At 45.3% G+C, this 24,781-nt stretch overlaps 1 protein-coding gene across 7 annotated transcripts in view; it reads right to left on the minus strand.

Moving 5' to 3' along the window:
- GDPD5 (glycerophosphodiester phosphodiesterase domain containing 5) overlaps positions 1-24,781 on the minus strand; it is a 347,114-nt gene that overhangs the window by 8,503 nt on the left and 313,830 nt on the right. For all 7 annotated transcript variants that reach the window (XM_075919543.1, XM_075919542.1, XM_075919541.1 and 4 more), the window contains 3 exons: positions 23,109-23,266; positions 18,060-18,207; positions 8,379-8,461 (listed from right to left, as the gene is read on the minus strand). In XM_075919543.1, coding sequence (XP_075775658.1) covers positions 8,379-8,461; positions 18,060-18,207; positions 23,109-23,266 — 389 coding nt within the window. The remainder of the gene's footprint in view (positions 1-8,378; positions 8,462-18,059; positions 18,208-23,108; positions 23,267-24,781) is intronic.

Consider the following 24,781-nt stretch of genomic DNA (forward strand, 5'->3'; position numbering starts at 1 on the left):
TCCAATAAAATAACTCAGCTAGTTCTCCCTTTTTACATAGGGTACGTCTACACTGTGCAGCTATTTCGGGATACTGGAAATATCCCAAAATAGCTAACCCGGGTCTTAACAAGTGTGCTATTTTGGCATCCCTGTAACTGTCATTCTACGAGGGTTAAGGGATGTCTCTAAATAGAGCATTATTTCAAAATGTGTTGCTGTGCACCAAATTTCAAATTTCAAAATAGAATTGAAATAAGATCTGCAACTTGCATAATGCAAATTGCGTATCTTATTTTGAGTTTAGGGTTCTGCGTAGATACACCCATAGTAACAAAAATACTGGTAACTTCATGTTGATATTTCATCAAAAAATAGGATCAGTGTAAAATGAAAAGTTTGCTGTAAGCCTGGTCAGGTTTCCAGTTATCTGGCGCCACTTAGTGGAACATCCAGGGAAATGAATGCTGCCTCAGGGAATCAATTTGCTTGACACCTACTGCAAGCTGCTGAAGTCCACCTAAGTTGAGTGCGCTCAGTACTTCACAGGATCAGGCCCACTGCTGGCAAACATTTTAGAAAGTGCTTAAAAGGTCCAGGACTATTCAGTCCAGAATCCGCTCCATGCAGGCTTTTTGCACTTTTGGAACTCTTTATAAAGAGCTGCACAACAGCAGGTGGGCTGGATGAGAGAGAAAGGAGACTGTTTTCTACAAGGGACAGGAAAAAAAGCATATAATGGACAAAGCTAGGCTGGGCTGACAGCCAATGCATGTACAGGAGCTACCTGGATGAGGCCAGAGAAGGTGGGTTGCTACATGAACATCCTCCTGGGAGCCAAGAGGGGCGGGTATCACAGGCAGGAGGAGGTACTGCCTTCCCAAATCTTCAGCTTGGCCCCGCCCACACTCTGCCCCCAGAATGCCTGGAGTGTTGCTGCCCCCAAATGCTCACTCTCCCTGTGCTCTAGGGCTGGGAAGGCTCAGGCTGCATGCAACCCCACGGAGGAGGGGGGATGTGCTGGCTCCCATGGGGGGGGGGGGCAGGATCTGGGTAGAAGGGGAGGGGCTGGGAGCTTGCCTCCCCCAGCCTTACCTTTGCCTACCACCCATGCTGAGTGCTCTCAGAGGATGTTCCTGAGGCGAACGGTTCACTGACATAGAAGAAAAGGGTTTATGCCATCAGTGCCCAATCAATGAAGGGCAGAGGTTCCTCATCTCCCACTGAAATCAGCATCTACTGAATTGCATCTACTCAGCGTCTTGCAGGACCAGCCTGTCTACAGGCATGGCCCATAATGAAATGGTCTGCTGTGAAGTTCTGTCCTATACACTTCTTTGGTACTTGCAACTTTCAGCATCAGTTCTAGGGCTAGGCAGGGTCCCTCGTCCCTAAAGGAAAAGCGCAGCAGAACTTTTAGAAATTTTAGGCTGTGACTGAGGTTTGGTTCAGTGTTACTTACAGCTGAAAGGACAGAAGTGATTGAATGGGAGCGGCAGGTAAAACAGACCTTCTCTCTTATGCTACTCAGCAGGACAAAGTTGTGCTCAGTGCAATCACAGGAATTAGAGCCTGCTCGTTGTAAAGAAAGGTGAACTGCTGACAGGATGTTCTGTGTGCAGCCCTCAGCTTAGGAACGCATTGTTTCGTGGGTCTGAATAGCTGCAATCTAGTGACTGTTGGAGGGGTTGCTATTTCCCCCTGGCTTTTGGGAGGTGGAGGCAAATTACTAAGGTAACAATTCTTACCTGGGCAAGACTCCCATTGATCACAGTGATCCCTGTGATCCGAGTCTTGCCTGGATGAGAAATGCACAACAGGGCCAACCATCCGCAAAGAGTATGCAACTGTGAAGCACAGAGTGGCTGTTGTGAAGCAGCTGGAATGTGTCAGGATAGCACCGTCACTTCCTAATCTAAGCGTAGGGCAATGAACTCACTGTGCAGTAACTGATTGCAAACAGTGAACTCTTAGTGCCATCCACTATATTCCCATCAACACCCAGATTTTCAGAATAATGAAAAGAACGAGCCATAAATTCAGTTAGGCCCTAACTCAAATTATGGCTTGAATAAATGAGTGGAAAATGCAGTGTACAAAGGACAGCTGGAAACAAAACCGAACCCTAATGTTAAATATCATTATTCCTACAAAGCCAAGACTTTTATTTTAAATAAAACAGGGGACATGTATTTTGCTTTTAGACTGAATTGAAAATACCATATTGGTTTGGGTTAGGGTCCTGAAAGTCTCGATCCCAGATGAAATGCTATATAAGCAGGTTTCAACCTTTTATACAGGTCTGGAATCCAGAATTCAGTTTGTTTGTTTTTAATCCAGTGAACATTTAACATGTCTAATCTGATTCTCTTGGCTATAAAGAGCCATAGAAACATTTTGCAATGACATCGATGTGAACCGAGACTATGTACTCGGGAAGAATTTTCTCCACAGCTGTAACATTCCAATACTGTTAATTGTGAGCTTTTTTGCTCGCAAAGTACCATTTTTAAAGGCATCAATGCAGGGAACTTCATATAACAAAATCCAGGCATTCTGCAGACTGCAGACAACTGTGTAAGTCGTCACATACCTTCTAGCAGGCAATACTTACAAATGGCAAACATTCAAATTCAAGGGAGGGGAAATAAAGGAGAGAGACATAGACTGGGACATTTACCAGTAATGCAATGTCATTGGTCAGAGCTAAATGTATGGAGAAGGTTACACACATAAAGAGTTTGGGTCAAACATAGAAATAAAAGTGGTGGAGACTTTACTGCAGAGAGAGGACAGATTTCAAATTGTCCCTAACAGAACAGAAGCCACTGAAACAGCCAGTGAAATAATAGTATTTCGGGGAGCCTGAAGTCCAGTGTCATAAGATTTTGAGCCTCCTTCAACCTAAACTGGCAAAATGCCACTGACTTAGGTGGATTTACTCCTGGCCTACAGTGGTAGAAGTGAGAGGAGAATCTTGAGAGATTCTGGCTATGTTTACACAGCTTCCTGAAAAACTGAGGAAGAAGAGCTCTTGTGCAAAAACCTCTGGCATAAAAATGGCTCCTAATTAATTATGCAAATGAAGCAGAACAATATGCTAATCTGTGCTTCATTTGCATAGGCTTGTGTGGAAGTGGGAAGCTGTGTAGACGTAGTCTCTGTGTTCAGATTAGTGCAGTAGCTGACATCCAAATCTTTTAAACCGTCTGCCCAGCCCTGGTACTATCTTATTGGGCCAAGACAATCATGAGAAGTGAAAAAGACAGTACTGAAGCCAAATGTTTTAACTTGGAAAGGACTAAAGTAGAGCGGATTGGGCTACAAAAGAAATCCTACCTTTTGAGTGCTCCTGCCGCAGGATATTTTTACTTGCCGAGCATCACAGTTTCCCGAAGGTTACCTAATTAAATAGTGCTCAGAATAAAATTCCCGCAAAGGGAAGTGGTTTGTAGAATGTCAAAGGCTTTGTCGACACTTGCAACGTTAAAGCGCTGCCGTGGCAGCGCTTTCATGCAACAGTGTGGTTGCGGCGCCAGCATTTGGAGAGAGCTCTCCCAGCACTTTAGGAAAACCACCTTGATGAGGGGTGTAGCCCCCAGGGCTGGGAGCTAGTCTACACTAGTAAGTTACTACGCTGAAACTTGCAGCACTCGGGGGGTGATTTTTCACTCCCCTGAGCGAGAAAGTTTCAGCATAGTAGCCTGCCCATGTATACAAGACCGAAGTGTCTCTAGAAAGGACAGTTAGACATGGCATGGGAAGCTGCCTAGTTTTAGTAACTACTGAATAAGTTACTGCTCAGGGGGTGCTCTGTATAGAGGGCATGTCTACACTAGGAAATTATTTCAAAATAAGTACATTCGAAATAAAAACTCCTGAAATTAACTATTTTGATTAAGCTTATTCCCCAAGGAAAGCCGGAGTACAGATTTCGAAATAACCAACCTATTATTTTGAAATAACGGGCTTGTTGGTATGGGCGCTCCGCTTATAATTTCAAAATAAGGGGGGTTATTTTGAAATAACTCTCTAGTGTAGACCAGGGCTAGGATCCCAGTCTGCAGTGAAGCCCTAGCAGGAAGAAAGAGGAAGGTGGGATGGGGAGGAGGAGGAAAGCACCAGAATTACCTGATCATGTGATAGCTGTGAGATGCCAGAATGCAGCAGAGAAAGAGGAGGAACATGCACAACAGTCAGAGCAGTAAAAAAAATAAACCAGGCAAGAAGGCAAAAAAGATTGGTTAGAAAGTCATCACATTCGGTAGTTCCCCTCTCAAGAGACCACAGAGACGCAACATCTCGTCAGTGGGGCTGAAGCGGTACAGTAGTTATTAGCCCTGCTACAGAATGCAAAAAGCCATTCACTGCGGGGGGAAAAGGAGGTAGAATGGGCACGGTGTGGCTCCATTCAAACCCACCACCTTATCGTTGGGGCATAGGAAGAAAGTCTGATTTGCCCAGCAAGACTTGCAAAGAATTCACAAGGCTCAGACTCTTAAGCCTGTCTCGCAGGAGCTGAACCACTGGAGCGGAGAGAGAGAACGCCTCAGCTGAGCACGGGGTCTGAATTCCTCAGCACCAACACTTCTGCCGTAGAGAAGGGCACGAGGCATGGGAATGGCCCCCTCTGCGTGCTAAACCCAGGCGGCAGCAGTGTAGGTTCCCAGTTCCACGCTTGCAAAGGCAAGCCCTTGGCTACAGATACCACAAATGGAATTGGTAGCACTGATTTTTTTTCTTGGTGGTTGTAGTTTTTAAGTGGACAAAGGTGCTTTGGAAGGAAACCAGTGCTGGCGAGGGCAGGATTTCATGCTCACCTGGAACTGACTGACCCTGCGAGCTATACATCTCTGGTTAATTGCACTTACAGGCTCAGGACACATTGTGAGCTTCAGGGTAAATACAAGGGACTGGAATTCTGCCTAGGGAAAGTGGGTAGTACTGAGGTGAACTGGGAGTGTGCCTGCTGCAGGCCTGCTGACAGGAAGCCAAAGGGGGCAGTTGCCCTGAGGCCCGACGGTTCCAAGGGTCAGAAGCATGGGCCCTTTAAATCGTCGCTATCAGATGCAGCCCAACCGCTTTAGTCTCTAGAATGGAGTACGGCGTGTAAGTGGGGCTCTCAACAGCTGCAGACACTCTACTGTAACACATTACAAAAATAGCAAAATAATTATCTGCACTGGGAATTAGCCCCAAAGCAACTTTGTCAGGGCAACGCGGCGTCAAAATCACTAGCTCGTGAAACTGAAGCGGATGTTTCACAGGCAACTGCTGTGCCTAATACCAGGATGTTTGTGGTAATAATCAGAGTGGAAATTTCAGCCCATTCAGTGCACACGCTGGGGTGGTTTATACGTGCCAAACAGAAGGTTACAAAGAGAAATTCTGAAAAGGAGAAGGTGGAGTTCTAAAATGACACATTTCTTTAGGCAAACACGGCTGTTTTCCTGTCCTCGGAGCATTCCTATTTCAGACTCCAGGTTTTGCAGGACAGCCCAGTCATATTGTCATAATTGGTGATAAAAAGTTCCTCTTAGGAAGTTTCGGGGGGGTGTGCCAGGGTTTGCCCCAGGCTAAACAAAAGAGAAGGTGGCTGATACTTGTGACCAAATCCTAAAAACATGTTAGAGATTCTCCTAACTTGCCATTATGACCTCGGTTAACTCTGAACTATGTGCAACTTGCCAAACAATTAGATCTTCAGCCTATAAACAAGCGGGGCAATCTAGATTGTGTTCTGCATTTGTTTCCGTGCTAAAAGGTATTTACTCCTCATACAAACCAAGGAACCAAATGCAGCCTTTGGTGAAGGTCCCAGTACTAGCTACTAGCTAAAGCGACGAGGAGTCCTGTGGCACCTTATAGACTAACTGAAGTGTAGGAGCATAAGCTTTCGTGGGCAAAGACCCACTTCGTCAGATGCATGTAGTGGAAATTTCCAGAGGCAGGAATAAATATGCAGGCCAGGATCAGGCTGGAGATGATGAGGTGATCCAATCAAGGAGGATGAGGCCCACTTCTAGCAGCTGATCTGGAGGTGTGAATTCCAAGGGAACAGAAGCTGCTTTTGTAGTTAGCAAGCCATTCACAGTCTTTGTTTAATCCAGAGTTGATTGTGTCAAACTTAAAGATGAACTGTAGCTCAGCAGTTTCTCTTTGAAGTCTGGTCCTGAAGTTTTTTTGCTGCAGGATGGCTACTTTTAGATCTGCAATTGTGTGTCCAGGAAGATTGAAGTGTTCCCCTACAGGTTTTTGTATGTTGCCATTCCTAATATCAGATTTGTGTCCATTGATTCTTTTACGTAGGGACTGTCCTGTTTGGCCGATGTATATAGCAGTGGGGCATTGTTGGCACATGATGGCATATATTACGTTGGTGGATGTGCAGGAGAATGTACCAGTGACAGTATGGCTGATCTGGTTAGGTCCTGTGATGGTGTTGCTGGTTTAAATATGTGGGCAGAGTTGGCACCGAGGTTTGTTGCAAGGATTGGTTCCTGAGTTCGAGTTATTATGGTGCGGTGTGTAGTTGCTGGTGAGAATATGCTTTAGGTTGGCGGGTTGTCTGTGGGCAAGGACCGGCCTACCTCCCAAGGCCTGTGAAAGCGAGGGATCATTGTCCAGGATGGGTTGAAGATCACTAATGATGCGTTGGAGAGGTTTTAGCTGGGGACTGTAGGTGATGGCCAGTGGTGTTCTGTTGGTTTCTTTCTTGGGCTTGTCCCGTAGCAGGATCTTGTTAAGATCTTCAACAAGCATTCTGTAAACTGCGATACCCACACGAGGAAGTGAGGAGACAGATTGAGAGAGCCAGACGTGTACCCAGAAGCCTCCTGCTACGGGACAAGCCCAAGAAAGAAACCAACAGAACACCACTGGCCATCACCTACAGTCCCCAGCTAAAACCTCTCCAACGCATCATTAGTGATCTTCAACCCATCCTGGACAATGATCCCTCGCTTTCACAGGCCTTGGGAGGTAGGCCGGTCCTTGCCCACAGACAACCCGCCAACCTAAAGCATATTCTCACCAGCAACTACACACCGCACCATAATAACTCGAACTCGAACTCAGGAACCAATCCTTGCAACAAATCTCGGTGCCAACTCTGCCCACATATTTACACCAGCAACACCATCACAGGACCTAACCAGATCAGCCATACTGTCACTGGTACATTCTCCTGCACATCCACCAACATAATATATGCCATCATGTGCCAACAATGCCCCACTGCTATATACATCGGCCAAACAGGACAGTCCCTACGTAAAAGAATCAATGGACACAAATCTGATATTAGGAATGGCAACATACAAAAACCTGTAGGGGAACACTTCAATCTTCCTGGACACACAATTGCAGATCTAAAAGTAGCCATCCTGCAGCAAAAAAACTTCAGGACCAGACTTCAAAGAGAAACTGCTGAGCTACAGTTCATCTTTAAGTTTGACACAATCAACTCTGGATTAAACAAAGACTGTGAATGGCTTGCTAACTACAAAAGCAGCTTCTGTTCCCTTGGAATTCACACCTCCAGATCAGCTGCTAGAAGTGGGCCTCATCCTCCTTGATTGGATCACCTCATCATCTCCAGCCTGATCCTGGCCTGCATATTTATTCCTGCCTCTGGAAATTTCCACTACATGCATCTGACGAAGTGGGTCTTTGTCCACGAAAGCTTATGCTCCTACACTTCAGTTAGTCTATAAGGTGCCACAGGACTCCTCGTCGCTTTTGCAGATTCAGACTAACACGGCTACCCCTCTGATACTTAGCTACTAGCTAGAAATTATTGCTCCCTCTGTCCATTAGAGAAGGGTGAGAGGGACTTTCCTCCACACATCAAGCTACCTCTGAACTGTAAAGCCATTAGGGCGATCAGCGAAGCTAGGACAATTTCATGCTTTTCTTCTTCTCAACTTAAATTTAAAAACACCCCAACTAACAGAGCTTTCTTCACATTCTAACTTATTCCCATTGAAGTCTATGATGTCAGAATCTCTGGAGCTGCTGAGAATTCCTCACAGTTACTTTGAAGTATTTTAAGCGCTCTCCTTGTGGTGCCTGTTTCTCCTAAGCATTGACAGATCTCGCCCACACACATTTTTTAGTGCCACAGCAAGAACCATACCAAGTTTAAACCAGCCCCACTTTTCAGAAGTCTTCATTCTTTGCAACCTTGATGTCCCATGCAGCAGCTTCATTCAGCTGCTTATCACTGAAGGGGAGAGGGTGGGAATAAGCAAATTGTTTGGAACGGGGGGGTGATTATCCATGTCCTTATAAGCAAGGGCTCTGGAGAACACTGCACCTCCCTTTTACCTCCACACCCTTGAGAAGAACATGCTCACACCCTAAATACATGAGAGTTGATCTGTAATAATGTTACTTACTTCTGGAATATAAAAACTCCTACAATGATGGTAAATGAAATGAGATCCGCTGTGATCCAAATTAGATTGTACTCCTCTGGAGGCTGGAAGACAAAAAGACAAGCATACTTTACCTTGCAGTTTGGACAAATTTAGAGACCATGCCAAACACAGGGTATAAACATATATAGAAACATCACAAACCTCATGATACAGATATGTGCTCCGGAGATAGACCTAAGCAAGCAGGATTTTGGATTCTTGTATGTTTGTATCTCCAAGGAACCCTGAGTTTTTAGCCACTGCCATATTGCCAGGAAAGACCTGAAAAGCATCATCCCTTCTAACCCTCTTTGCACCCTTGCAGTATTCTCAACACTCACCTTTTGGGCTGAAAGTTTCCATAACTCGTCTCTCTCTGAAGAGATCAAACTATCTTTGATGATTTCTGAGTGTATGGGGCATTCAAAAAATTACACTCAAGGAATTCTCCACCCAGACTTTGATTTGAACATCTCACTACGGCAAGTACAGCTCAGGTTTGATACTTGGCCAGGACACAATGTCCACTCAGGAGCAAGGTCTTATTTCAGTTAAACATTTCAATCCATTCAAAAGCTGGGCCTAAGTGAGGCTGGGCTCAGTGCTGCAATGCCTAACTGATTTAGGAGCCTAAAGCTCATTTTCAAAAGGGAGTTAATCACTTAGAAACTCAAATCCCACCAAGTGTCCACAGGATGTTGGCTCCACAGTAACTAAATCCCTTTTCAAAATGATTTTGGCTCCTAAACCAGTTTGGTATTACAATGCTGCAAGCAGCAATGCCCATGTAACACTGACAGGTGGAATAGAACCCGGGACCTCTGGAGTTTAGAAAATGAGTTAAAACCAGCTGACTATTAGCTAAGGCCGTAGAGCAGATGCCTTATTCTCACTGTAAGTTGTCTGGGTGCCACTAGATGAGACAATACACCGCACCCAGAAGGTGTATACACCTACGCATGTTTTTACATGTCAGTGGCAGAGCCACAGCTGGTATAAATGAACACAGCTCCAGTATGACCATTAATACCAGCCAACATTCTGCCCCAAGAATGCAAGTAGACCCATGAGCTTCAAGTACTTTGCTGCACAGGGGCATGAGGGTTTTGCTAAGTGCAGGGTATATAGATTTAACTAATAAGGTGATTGGAAAATGGCATAGGGTTGTTCAGAGTGCATGCAAGTGGAAGACACAATTATCAAAGTTCTGCTCACACAGTCCAGCAAATAACCATCGCCAATGAAGCAAAAGGTTTCCCTTTGCCGAGCCCAATCACCTTGCTAAATCCCCAATTTTGCAGTGCACTGAAATACAAGATTTGAAAAGGTTATTGGGACTTTATAAATGCTAATATTAGTAGCTCAATCTATTTTGCTTAACAAGGAGAAGGTTAAGGGGGGAGATGAATAAGCCTGTAAGTACGTACATGGGGTACAAGTGTTTAGAAATGTGCTCTTCAGACTAGCAGAAAAAGTCAAACTGATCCCATGGTTGCAAGTTGAAGCTAGACCAATTCAGACTGCAAATCAGGCACACGTTTTTATCAGTGAGGGTAATTAACCACTGTACAATTTACCAAGGGTCGTGGGGGATTCCCTATTAATGACAATTTATGAATTGAATGCTTTTCTAACTGGGAATTATTTTGGGGGAGTTCTATGGCCTCTCTTATACAGGCCAGACAATTACAATGATCCCTTCTGGCCTTGAAATTTATGACTCCTTAATTCTTTCAGCAATGTTCATTCTAACTCCTGTATGTAATAGCATATATTCTTGTTTGTCTCAGTGTGGCTGATTATACTGCAGTTTATACTGTAAAAGGTGCATCATAAAACTAAGTTTTATATACTAAGTTATCTAACAATATTTCTGATGGAGTTAACATTTATTAACTGAAACAATGACATTGCAATCAATCAGTATTCAAATGTTTGAATATATTGCCATTAACTAAACTAACTATATTAAAATGAACATCACAGACACATAACCTCTCATTAGAGCAGGCCAAAAAAATGTAATTGAAAATTCTGGACTAAATATAAAATTTTGTCAGCAGTAATTTTTTTGTGTGGGTAAAAGTTGACTCACTATATTTTCTGATTTTTTTTTAAAACAGGAAAATTCAAAACAAAACATTTAATTTTGAATCCCTATTTCCAAAACTTAAACATTTCAAAAATAAATGTTTTGATTGAAAAATACCCCATTTTTATCACAATGTTCCCAGATGTAAGGTTTTTTGGAATTTTTTGTTCCAAAAGAAAAATTAGACAGTGTGAAAAACAAAACATTGAAATATCAGACTTTTCCATGGGATGGATGGAAGTTGTTTTCTGAACAACTCTCTCTCAAGTGGAATAAAAATACTAGCTTTCAAAGTTAGGGTTATTTCTGAAAAGAGAAACAAAATGTTTTAATGCATGGTCGCTATGAGTGACAGCATTTGCAACACACCACTGAACTGAAATCTCCCCACAACTCCTAAATGCTGAGCACTGCTGGAAAAGGGGCATGGAAGAGCGAATACATCTGTTCTGCAGCGATGCACAAAACTGAGCTCATTCGGCTCAAAACCTGTGCAGTCATCCATGAAATCTCACCATTTGCCTTGTATTGACAGTTTTGCTATAGGAAGCCATCCATTAGAAGCCCTCAGCTCATTGGGAAGGTATTTTTGACACAAACACTAGATGTGCTTTGTTGATGAGCTCACCAAATACGCATCACACAGACTTCATATCTGTTCAGTGCAGTGCTCATCAAGGTATTTTCAAACACTGGATCATCTCTTGGGTGTGCGGGGGGGGGGGGGGGGGGGCAGGTTTCAAAGGCGTACATGGGAGTTAGGCACCCAACTGGTTAATTTCAACAGGCGTTGGGTGTGTGTGTGTCCCACCTGGCATTGCAACTCATAGAATCATAGAGCTGGAAGAGACCTCAGAAGGTCATCAAGTCCAGCCCCCTGCTCTAGGCAGGACCAAAACCAACTTAATCAACCCAGCCAGGGCTTTGTCAAGCCGAGACTAAACACCTCTAGGGATGGAGACTCCACTACTTCCCCAAGTAACCCATTCCAGTGCTTCACTACCCTCCTAGTGAAATAGTTTTTCCTAATATCCAACCTGGACCTCTCCCACTGTAACTTGAGACCATTGCTCCTTGTTCTGCCATCTGTCACCACTGAGAACAGCCTCTCTCCATCGTCTTTGGAACCTCCCTTCAGGAAGTTGAAGGCTGCTATCAAATCCCCCCTCACTCTTCTCTTCTGCAGACTAAACAGACCCAACTCCCTCAGCTTCTCCTCATAAGTCATATGCTCCAACCCCCTAATCATTTTGGTTGCCCTCCGCTGGACCCTCTCCAATGCGTCCACATCCTTTTTGTAGTGGGGGGCCCACAACTGGACACAATACTCCAGATGTGGCCTCACCAAAGCCGAATAAAGGGGAATAATGACATCTCTGGATCTGCTGGCAATGCTCCTCTTAATGCATCCTAATATGCCATTAGCCTTCTTGGCTACAAGGGCACACTGTTGACTCATATCCAGCTTCTCATCCACTGTAACCCCCAGGTCCTTTTCTGCAGAACTACTACTTAACTGGTTGGTCCCCAGCTTGTAACTCTGAACTTGTCCTTGTTGAACCTCATCAGATTTCTTGTGGCCCAATCCTCCAATTTGTCTAAGTCACTCTGGACCCTATCTCTGCCCTCAAGTCACTCTCCCCCTAGGTTAGTGTCATCTGCAAACTTGCTGAGAGTGCAATCCATCCCCTCATCCACGTCCGCAAGAGGCGGGCGCCCGCCTGGTCTAATGCGGACATTGTGGACCTCATCCACGACGTCCGCACTAGGCACAGGAAAGTGGCCATCTAGGGCACGATAGCTGCCAGCCTGGCCACCCAGGAGCAGGTGTGCATGAAAATCAAGGTGGTCCAGTGAGACCCCCGACCCTGAGCCCTGAGCTTAGAATGGCCGTACTGGGTCAGACCAAAGGTCCATCTAGCCCAATAGCCTGTCTGCCGACAGCGGCCAACCATAGGGACCCTGGAGGGGATGGACCGAAACAATGACCAAGCCATTTGTCTTGTGCCATCCATCTCCAGCCTTCCACAGAAGCCAGGGACACCATTTCTACCCCCTGGCTAATAGCACTCCATGGACCCAACCTCGATGATTTTATCTCACTTCTCTTTAAAGTCTGTTCTAGTTCTAGCCTTCACAGCCTCCTGCAGCAAGGAGTTCCACAGGTTGACTATTTGCTTTGTGAAGAAGAACTTTCTGTTATTAGTTTGAAGCCTGCTACCCATTCATTTCATTTGGTGTCCTCTAGTCCTTCTATTATGCGAACTAATGAAGAACTTTTCTTTATGCACCCTCTCCACACCACTCGTGCTTTTATAGACCTCTATTATATCCCCCCTCAGTCTCCTCTTTTCTAAGCTGAGAAGTCCCAGTCTCTTTAGCCTCTCTTCATATGGGACCTGTTCCAAACCCCTGATCATTTTAATTGCCCTCCCCTCTCCCACCCTCTCTCTTCCCCTCTCCCACCTCCTTTTCCCAGTCTCTCCGAGTTTTGTTAAATAAAGAGAGTTTCTATTTTTGAACACACCTGTCCTTTATTTTGTACATCAGGAAGGGGGGCTAGGGAGGGGTAAGTGGAAGGAGGTGAGGGAGGAATGGGGTACGAGTCCCCAATGGGGAGGACTGGGGTGGCTCTGCAGGCTCCTCGGGGTGGAAGCTCTCCTGCAGCCCCCCGATTGACCCCCCCCCGGATGGCAGCCTGCGGCAAGTGCAGCCGGGCTGATGGCTGAGTGCTGTGATGTGCCGAGTGTGGGCACTCAGGGCACTCCAAGCCAGGACTGCTTTGCAAGCGGGGAACCCCTGAGAACTGTCTGTCCGGGGTGGGAGTCGGGTCCCTTTAAGCACAGCCCTCGGCTAGCCTGAGACAGCAGCTCCATGCTCTAAGTCCTACTCTGATGCTCTGCCGACACTGCTTCCGGCCATCCTTAACCTTGGTTCATGCTAGTTCAAATTAGAAAAACGCTAATTTGAACTAGTTTTTAAGTCTGGATGTGCTAATTCGAATTAGCTTAGTTCGAATTAACTAATTCGAATTAACTAGTTAGTTCGAATTAGCGCTGTAGTGTAGACATACCCTATCTGATTAATTGGATTTTACCCAGGAAAGGATCAGCTCATATAAATATGTTAGGCTAAGTCTACACTGGATGCTTATTTCAAAATAACTCATGTGGACAGCGTGCGCGTCTACACGGGAAGCCCATTATTTCAAAATAATTCCAAAATAATGAGCTTCTTACTCTGACTTCTGTAACCCTCATTTCATGAGGAGTAAGGGTATGTCTACACTACCCTCCTAGTTCGAACTAGGAGGGTAATGTAGGCATACCGCACTTGCAAATGAAGCCCGGGATTTGAATTTCCCGGGCTTCATTTGCATAAGCGGGGAGCCGCCATTTTTAGATCCCCGCTGCTTCGAACCCCGTGCAGCGCGGCTACACGGGGCTCGAACTAGGTAGTTTGGACTAGGTTCCTATTCCGAACTACCGTTACTCCTCGTGAAATGAGGTGTACCGGTAGTTCGGAATAGGCACCCTAGTCCGAACTACCTAGTTCGAGCCCCGTGTAGCCGCGCTGCACGGGGTTCGAAGCAGCGGGGATTTAAAAATGGCGGCTCCCCGCTTATGCAAATGAAGCCCGGGAAATTCAAATCCCGGGCTTCATTTGCAAGTGCGGTATGCCTACATTACCCCGCTAGTTCGAACTAGGAGGGTAGTGTAGACATACCCTAAGGGAAGTCAAAGGAAGAGTGTTCTTCCTTCAACTTCTTGCTGTGTAAACCACGCCAACAGTCGAGTTAAGGTCTTTGAATTTAGCTATGTAATTAACATAGCTGAAGTTGTATATCTTAACTCGAACTTAAGCCCGCAGTGTAGACTTTAAGGTGCCTCAGGACTCCTCGTTATTTCTCTAGCAACTCACACAGGAAATATAGTTTGAAATGGAAAACTGCACATGTACAATTGCAAAAGAACAGAGTTGCACCACAAAAATCCCTTCTTTACATGCTTGGCAGCAAGGCCGGCAGGCCTAAAGTACCTGCTAAAATAGCAACTCTGGAAATATTTTTAGCATTGCTTCTGTGCAGCTGAACTGAAGCTGCATTTTGGACTTGGAATTACGAATACCAGGAATTGGTGGATGAAGAGACTCCGTAAGAGCATGAGTGAGCAAGTCTGTCAGCAAGGAGCCTCATTTACCACAGAGACTGATGCTGCTGGCACTGATGGACCACAACAGCAAATGGAAATGACATCCCCATTCATCCTTAAAGTGCCACTAAGCCCCCAGGGGCTCCAGAGAAACGTGCCCTGGAGATCACTGCCTTTCAGCAAGAATGAAAGGTCTGCTCTGGCTCCCAGACTGAAATCAATTCTGAAAGACTCCGATTTAGTCCAAACAGAATTCAGATGGTATGAATCACACACAGTCCCGACACATACCATACAAAGGGGGTTTGATGGTGCACAGCCAGCCACTTATACAGCAGTACACACTGAAGAATGGGTCAGTCTGAGAGACTTAATAAAGGGAAGAGCATTTTAAAGAGAAGTTCTTTTTGCTTTTCATCAACTGCAATGCACTTTTTGGACCAAACTCTGTCTGTGATGCACCCACCAAGCTTAGTGAGAGCAAGGGGTTACATCAAAGGGAAGAATTTAGAAGACGGGGCTTGTTTTTCTCTTTGCTGGACTTGTTCTTTGCAATTTTATCCCCCCATGTCTTGTGCAGCTTAAAAGCCCATTCACTCTCTTGACACAGGCAATATTGATGGGGGAAAACACATTTCCATTATTCTCTGGGGTGGCGATTTGAGAGAGAGCCTTGCCAAGTGCTAGACCGAGTGTGGGGAGAACTGCGGTTGATTCCATGCTCTGCCCACAACTGTGTCTGACTTTCAGCCAAAAATCTCTCCTTTTCATCTTGGTTTATGGGAGTAATGACGTTGCCCCTCCTCTGTAAAGTACTCCAAGATCTGTGGATAAACAGTGCTATATAAGAGAGCTCAATATATTAAGACAGGTCTCAGTGAATTTTTCCAAACCTTGATGTTTGAAGCTTAACCACTGGCTCAACTTTTAAAAATAATTAATCCAATTCTGTTCTTAAGTGACCAGCTGTGCTGGCTTCTCCTCTTTTCTCATTTCAGAGGCCTGGTACCAGTGTAAAGTCACTGAAAGGAATACTCCGAATGAATGATTGAGGTTTACAATGCATCATTCACATGGGCGGAGGGCAATAATTTTACAGGAATTGTTCTAATCTCCCCCAAAATGCCACTAAAATTCTGCTGTGAATAAGGAAATGTTGAACAGAGCCCAACAATACTATACAATAGGAAGTGAAAAATTCCAGAGGGAACTTCGGAAGGCAGAATATAAGCATCCCAATTAGATGAAGACAGTGCCACCAATAACTCACAGGAGAGTGGTATGGGAGCTTCAACTGCAAAGAGGTCATCTAGCTTTAAAACTCTTCTGAAAAATTGTTATCAGGAGTCTAACGCAAAGGAAGCCAGTTTAAAAACCAGCAACAGCCCCTGCCTGAGGGGTGGGTGTCTGAGCTCCTGGGCTCAGCGCAAGCTGGAACTGAGACAGGCTGCCTGCTCGCCTGGTCCTTAATACACACACTTTAAATGCAAAGCCATAGCAGGGGTAAGTCCCAGACCCAGCGCAAGCTGGAACTGAGCCAGGCTGCTGGCCAGCCTGTTAAAATATGTAATGGTGGGGCAGAGAGGGGGGAAAGTGTGTAGTTTATAGCGTTAACTGATAAGCTTTTGCTTATCCGTCAATCGACTACACTATTACATCCCTATCATGTTCAGAATTCCGCTTTTTACTATAGTTTCAACCAGTTTGCCCAGTAATTCAATCTGGGACAGTTTTGTCAGATTTGTCACCTAAAAAGAATGGCTCAGGTTTGGGAATCTTCCTCATATCCTTAGACATGAAGACTGATACAAAGAATTCATTTAGTTTATCCACAATTGCCTTATTGCCCAGGAGTGCTCCTTTAGCATATTAATCATCCATGGCCCCACTGGTTGTTTAGCAGGCTTCTTGCTTATGATATATTTGGGATACAGATAGTCTGAGTCTCTTTTAAAAAGTTTCCCTGCAGTTTGCAGGCATTTTATTGTTCCTTTTAATTTCTATTTTAAAATCCTCCTCATTTTTGTGTAGTTCCCCTTTTGGAAGATAAATGCTGCGGTTTCTTTGGGATTTTCCTTCCTACAAGTATGATATGTTTAATTATGTTGTGGTTATTACTACAGAGCAGCTCAGCTGTATTCGCCTTACTGATCAGATCCTGTGTGCTACTTAAGACTAAATCAATAATTGCTTCTTACCTTTTTCATTCCAGGATTAGCTGCTCCAAGAACAGCTCCAAAATAAAGCTGCAGATAGTGTATAACACACTACAGTGTCATGAATTCATGGAGCCAGCTCTGCTACTATATATAATCACCAGCCCTGCAATAGTGTAACAGACTTCGGTTTTTAAAGAAACCGCAGCACTCCCAAATAATTAATCATCTTGCTTGCTTTGAAAATTGCTTGACATGCCAATCTCACATCATTTCGTCAGCATATACATTTTCTCAAGCTTCAAAGATCCAAATAAATGGAAATAGAAATGCAGATTTTTTTTGGATGGTTCATTGTTTGCTCAGCGATTGACAGGGCCAGTGTTCATTATCTAATCCATCTAATCCATCCATGCAGTGGAGGATAATCACAGACAGAAATTGATTATATTGGCCGGGTGGGGGGGAGACAGCCAAAATTAGGGCGTGCCGATGCTTACAGTTAGATCAACACTGCTGTGATCGATGCAGCAGTGTTGATTTAGTGGATCTAGTGGAGACCTGATAAGTTGATGGCAGAGTGCTCTCCCATCAACTCCTGAATTCCTATACAAGAGTAAGGGAAGTCCACAGGAGAGTGTTTCCTGTCGACACAACATGGTGCAGACACTGCTGTAAGTCAATCTAAGCTACGTCGACTCTTCTTATGTTACTTACTAACTAAAGTAGCATAACTTAGGTCACCTTACAGCCATAACGTAAACCAGCCTTGTTCACAGTTTCAGCCCTTTCTGACCCTGTGGTGACTGCTGCTGCAATGGATGGTCCCTTCCCAAACACCCCCACTAGGGCCTCTAGGTCCACCTAGTTTCCACAAGCCCTACAGCCCTGCTCCAGCTGTCCATATGGTGATAAGGCCAATCTGGTGTTACAGGGAGCATGACACCTGGAGCCACTGCCACTCATCTCTCTCCTGACTGGTACTAGTCCAGCCTTGTCTGGAAAGCTGGAATTGTGAGAGGGACCGGATGCTCCCCATCCACCAGTCAGAGGAAAGTATGTCTGAGACAGAACAGTACTGAAGGAGTCCCTCATTAAAAACTTGGTAGCACATCTCTGAAACTACTCTCTAATATATAGCATCTACACTCCAGAGCTCCCTCAAGCACGCCCAGAAAAGCTGTTCCTGCGTTTTTAAAGGGATCACAGAGGGAGTGAATCTTAGGTACCATCTGGATAGTTCACGTGTGGTCTTGCTTACCAGCAGCCAAATGGGAAAAGGCACCTTGCTAAGGATCTGTGAGCTATCGGAAGTGACAGACTGAACACCAGCACACCACAGGATAGAGTACAACCAGGGCTCGTTCACAACGTAGAGATTAACGCTCAGGTTCGCGGCGGTGTATTCCCTGCCGAGAAAAACAACAGAGAGGTAGGTTAGTATCTCTAGATGTAAGGTGTACAGAGGACACAAAACGCTATGCCCTATGCATCAGTGATTCCCATGAAATTAACACAAAGGGAGATGAGAGCCATCTGACAGACAGCATGCTCTTTAATAGTAACCAGACTGGGAAATGATGAAGTAGGTCATTTGGAAACACAAGACCACATCAAGTCTTGCCTGGCCTATTGAGCCACTATTTTGACTTTAAAGCTTTATTTGCTCACCAGAGCAGATTCTGGCTTAGATATACATGGCTTTGTTCTGGCTTAGTTCTCTCACCCTACATGGTAGCATGCTGGACACATTTTTTAAAAGACCTATCTAATTAGGGTGATGTAAAAATAACAGCCGCATAGACACCCATAAAACTGAAAGAGCAATTCACTTAAACAAACTAGTGATCGATGTAAGAGTCAATCATACTCTCATTCTGCCCAGTGCCTCTCGTTTGCTAACAAAACAGGTCTCAAGCCTTCTGAAAGCTTGCATCCATTTCTCAAGGGGCTACCTCCAGAAGCCAGAACACAAGGCCGAGAGGGAAGAACTCTCGAGTTGCAATGAGGATATTGATCCTGTCTGTGGCCCTGGGTTTCCCATCTGTAATACAGAAATGTCACTTGTGCCTCCAGGAAGGACTGTGATGATTTATTAATACTTGACGAATGCTCTGAAGAGAGACGCTATCTAAAATTCTGGGGGTAGCACAAGGCTGTTAATACAGCCACATTGCACTGAATGCAAGGGGGAAGTGAAGCACTCTTGAAAGCGATGCTGGTCGTGCTGCACAGCACATGCAGACACTAGGGGTACGTCTAGACTTGGAGGGGGGGGATTTTGGGATACCATGTCCAGGGAACTCATTTGCTCTTCTGCTTTTTTTTTTTTTTTTCTTGCGGAACAGCAGACGGGTTCTTTCAGAAGCCCTGTCTTCCTCATTCCACGAAGAAGGAGGGATCTTCCAATTGAGGGTTTTCCCCCAAAATTTGGCCCACTATAGATGGGCCAAATTTCACAAAAGCCTCTTCCGAAAAAAAAAAAAAAGGCAGAAAAAGGTTTGCAAATTGCAGAGTGCATTTTGTGTATCTTTTTCTGCAAAAATGTTGTAGTCTAGACATACCCTAGGGCATTTATTTTTGGGTAAAGGATGACAGTCCACCAGGGTTAGTCAATCTGTGCGGCCGGTAGCTTCCCAGTCTGTGGCAATGTCCGTTTGAACCCTGTTGTGGCAGGTTTGATTCTGAAGGCTGCCGGGTACACAGAATATTCCATCAAAGAATTGCCAGGGGACATCCTTTCACCAAAATTCTCCAAGAGATGGGCAATGAATGGAAAGGGTGGGTGAGGCTTTGTTCTGTACAGCACACCAGAGGGTAACATGCAACAACAAGATTGCTCCTTGTAGCACCTGGGCAGAACTAGTTACTTTAGCTGTGTAACTTATGCAACGTGGCCTGGTTTAGTTTTCAGCAGGAGTGGCAGGCAGAGAGCTTTGATTAACCACATTCAGCAATACCAGCTGCTTTGTGCAAACTTGGTGCATGCAGAAAAAGAGGAGTCACTTTGAGTTTTACACAGCCGTTACTACCAACTCGTTCCTAGAAGGAATTTGACAGCTAAAAAGGGGGAGTGGTACATTTGGCCAAAACTGATGTGGACTGAGAGTTTAAAAAGGTGTATTTATTTCTACTACAGCAGCACCAAGCAGATCCAACAGCTTTAGGTGCTGTACATATGATGGAACTTAAATTCTAAATAGAAAAGACAAAGAGTGGGAGAAGGCAAAGAGAGAGGAGGTAACTTGCCCATGGTCACACAGCAACTCAGTGGCAGAGTTGGGAATAAAACCCTGATCTCTGAATGCCCTATCACTAATCCTCTCTGCCTCTCATGCAGTGAAAATTACAGGACATATTTTGCCTTCATTCCTTCCCGCTCTCCTTTGGCACGCCGTTGGTCTTCAGAAAGCATCAGCTCTTTGAGGCAGGACTTGGATCAAACATATCTACATGTCCAGACAGCTCCCCCTAACGCAATGCAGCTCCATACTGGTCCCCAGTGGAAGCCTGCACTGCAATAGCACAATCTGGCCCGGAGCCATTTAAGGTCTGTGTATTGTGAGCTATCATCTGTTTTTTTAAAAACAGCATCATTAGGATAGGACATCCTGCCATTCAGTCATTGGTTTACCCACACAATGGCACCTACTTTCATTTCTAGCTCTAAAATATCATCTACCCCTCACCCCTGCCAACAGTTTGACTTCCATCTGCTTTCTTGAGGAAAAAGTCACACCTGGCAAGCAATAAATCCTAAAAATTAACAAGGCCACCTAGTGGCAAAACATCCCTTCTCTGTTTAATCTGAGCAGTGGAGGTCATTTGTACCTGCACCCTCTGCAATTCAAACCCCAGATGCTACAGAAAATGTGGCACTGGCTAATTAAAGATGAGACGAGGCCAATTTAAATAGGGTCATTGAAAGCCGGTGTTCAACTTTATCTGCACAAACTAATTTCTGAAAGAAACCAGCAGCATAGCCTATATCACAGGTTCACAGCAGCAGCAGCTGAGATGCAAAGAGCAGTAGCTAATCAGGTGGAAACACTGGCTGGATGTACTTTGTATCAGATGCCTAAACCTCCTCTGAAGCTAGAATGAGAATTGGACAATTAATATTTTGATTTCTACAAGGCTCACTTAATGTCATCACATACTGGGCTCCATGTAAAGAGCTATTAAGATTAGCCGCTCTGTCCTTGTGCTTCAGGCCCCACACTTGGAAATGGGCCAGACCAGCATCACATAAATCTCTTCTCCCACAGGATCTTTGGCAAACATACTAGCGTGATGCACAGGTATTTATACTACACAATATCCAGTACTGTCCGAGGAGTCAGATGCAGGGCTGCCCTCGGTCTAAATTTTCACACAGTGGACCCAGTTGGGATGGGACTGTCCCATGTCTTGGGATCTCACTTTGTAAATAACTAAGAAGGAATCAGGAAAGATCTTTGACATCCAAGCCACCAGCGTGCTCCTATGAAAATTGTGCCAGCACCCCTGCGTGCAATGCCATCAAAATGTGTGACAGCGCTGAGAGATCAAGGTTGTCACACCACCAAGCAATGCCTGTCGTAGAGGAAAATATCGTAACCTGGAACATTCCATGCTGTATCCTCTTTACCATGCTGGTAATTAGCATGTTATAAAATGTGTATAAAGCACCCTCTTTACGAGAGCTCAGTGCTAGAGGCAAAGCCATAATGCAGAAGCAATAACGCAATACATTTAACTCCCTAATAACACACAGCAGGAGAGAGGAATTCTACTGAGAAGGCTTTTAAGGCCTGTCTCAGACGCCTTGCTGCTCTCTCAGGACATTAATCCTGTAAACCCTTCTAAACTGGTCCGTTCCCAGAAGATAATTCCTGAAAACGGCCCAGAAAGATCAATGTCTAGGTGGCTCTGCTGGGGACATGTGGTCTGGGCCTGAGGGAGGTTTACTACAGTGGGCAGGCTGGAATACCAATGGTCAGGGTCAGGGGGGTGGAAGAGCATGTTGGAGCAAAGGCAGGAACACTGAAGCCACGTCTACACTTGATTCGGAAGATCGGCTTAAAGAATGCAACTCCAACTACGTAAACGACATATCTGGAGTCGAGCTTGTCACTGTCTCCACAGCAGGAGGTCAACTTCCCATACTCCTCGCAAATCGAGGACTACTGGCATTGACGGAGGCTGCTCTCAGCATTTGATGTAGTGGGTCTCCTGAGTTCTAGTCCAACATACTAGCCACTACATCTCACTGCTTAGGAGATAAGCTCTCTTTCCGCTATGCTACTGCTTGACAGCACTCCTCTCTTCCCCACTTTCAAATCTCGTTCAGACCCCCCCGCAGCATGAACCAGTGCTATGGAACAAACTATGGAAGGCTTATGGCTTGTATATCTGCCCTGCATCTGGGTGTCACTGCATACAAAGCCTGTGGGAAATTCTCAGCATCTCACTCAGAACGGAGCCTCCATTTGCTGCTTTCTCTTGATGGCGACTCAGCCTCAGTTTGCTCTGTGACCCATTGATCCATGGGTTGCTTCAGAAATTATTCACAAGAACTCACAATCCTCTCAACATCTCTTCTTGTGCTTTCAGCCTGGCCTACGTCTCACTCTCATTTGCCTGAGGAAGCTGTGAAAACAGGGCTGACAAATTCGAGGAAGCTCAAGTAGGCTGCACTAAGGCCCTCATATCACCAAGTGGCACCAGGACACTGTTGTGTGCGCATTGCCATGAGACAGTATGGGGAGAAAAGCTGTGTGCTTTTCACTCCTGCCCACCACTACGGCAGGGAGCGCAGGCTTCTCACAGACTCTGGAGGAACAGACCGAAGATGAGGAGGTGATACCATTCTGCAGTCCATTTTCCTCACTTGGCCTTCCCCTAGCACCGGTAACTGAGGAACAGTCTCCAATGGATTAGCAGACACAAGGAGCCCATTAAAGGGGAAAATGGAGTCTGCCCTTGATTAAAGTGATGTTACCACTCTATAGACTCCCCTCCCCAAGACAGCAAAGCTCCTGCTGGACAGTCAGCCGTGTGCCCTGTTAAGCGGGAGCAGTTCTCTATTGTGGAGAGACTGCAGCTGTCTGGAAACGGGTAGGCCAAAGACTCTCCGATTCCAGAAGGGACGACTGTGATCACCAGAACCTGAGGGCTGAGTTCTGCCTCCTGGCTTGACAGCACAGCAAACCTCAATGGGAAGGGTAGAGGGGGCAGCTACATACTCTGACTTTGTGAAATGCACACAGCTTGACGGCTAGGTGCACACACAGAGCTAGTGGACATTCACACCAACAAAAGCCAGCACCTGATGTCCTCACGGGTGACCTTTGTGTATCGCAGGTTCAGCAGCTTGATGCCTTTGTCTCTCAAGCGCGCTGCGTCCACTTTGATGTCAGAAGTCTGCCGGAAACCTGGCGCAATCTGCCTCACCAGCTGCCGCTCCGTGTTGGGCAGCCACATCACCTGGAGATAGAGAGCGACAATGCACTGAGCCACTCTGACTAACGAGAGGATTCTGAAAGAAGAAAACCTGTTTGCAGCTGGGAGAGCGCTAGGAACATGGGCTCTGAGCCGTTTGGAGTACAGAGCAGCGGGAAGCACCAAGCCATGCCAGAGAGTTTGCACTAATGCTGTAATCAGCTTAAAGGGGCTTAAAGCCTCACATGTCTATTCAACTGCGTTTCTGAATGTGGGACTGACTGGCTGGCTTTCACCTGTCGACACACAGGTTCAAATTCTAGCCCAGAGAACAAGAGGGAAGAAACTGGAAGATTTCATGACAAGATGCACTTCACACCCACCAATACATCCAGTTCAGCACAAGAAGGAGAAGAGGAGAGGAAAACAAGTTGTTCTAAGTCAACATTAAAGCGGCATAGGCAGACCTTGGATAGGAAAAAACTTTCCACCCACTGCCCATATTATGGCTGGCTCTAACTAACATTATCCATTCTTCAGTTCCATTCAAACCTTGCAATTTGTAGCACTCCCCATTTCGATTTCAACGCCGTGCGCACACATTAGCTTAATTAATTAATTGATAATAATAGGTTCTAGCTCAGTCACAAGGCATGGGCTTGATGCAGGAATTACTGAGGCTACATCTAGACTACAGGCTTCTTTCAAAAGAAGCTTTTCTCGGAAGAGATTTTCCAGAAAAACTTCTTCCGAAAGAGAGCATCCACACTGCAAAGTGCATCGAAAAAGCAATCTGCTTTTTCGAAAGAGAGCATCCAGAGGGAATGGACGCTCTCTCGCATGTAAGCTGTGATTGCTATGAATGGAATGGCCACTAGGGCACCTGTGCTTTTTCCTTTTTCCTCTTCTTCCAAAAATACTCCTTCTTCCCCGACCACACACTCCTTTTTGCGAAAGCTTTTTCACAAAAAGGCTTCTTCCTCGAGGAAAGAGGATTACCAATGCCAGAAAAACCCCTCTGTTCTTTCAATTTTCTTGTGGAAGAATGCAATTGCAGTGTGGACGTTCCTCAAGTTTTGTCGGAAAAACAGCTGTTTTTCCAACAAAACTCTGTAGTGTAGACATACCCAGAGTGAAAATCTTTGACTGGTGTTATGCAGGAAATCAGACCAGATGACCATATTGGTTTCTTCTGGCCTTAAATTCTATTACTCAATAAGAATAACTAATCAATGATAATCTAATCATGCACGAGGCAAATTAAAGCAGATTAGGCACATTTTCAGTCAGCTAGGCTGGAATTCTGAAGCAAAGGTGTTCAGATCTAACTAGGCAAAGTGCATCAAAATGGATTTTCTTCTCACTGCCCAGAGCTCTACTTTACTAATTATTCTGTTCATCTCTTTGCATTAGCTCACCCGTTCACTTACAACGAGGGGAACACGATTCTCCTTGTGGGGAAATGAGCTCCAGGAAAGCTGATGGAGATTCAAACAGGCTCACAGAAAGAAGAGCTAGGGGAGGGGGGCTCATAGTTAATTGAAACTCGGATGGCAGCAG

Source organism: Pelodiscus sinensis, chromosome 1 (assembly GCF_049634645.1).
Source record: "Pelodiscus sinensis isolate JC-2024 chromosome 1, ASM4963464v1, whole genome shotgun sequence".
Classification (NCBI taxonomy): domain Eukaryota; kingdom Metazoa; phylum Chordata; order Testudines; family Trionychidae; genus Pelodiscus; species Pelodiscus sinensis.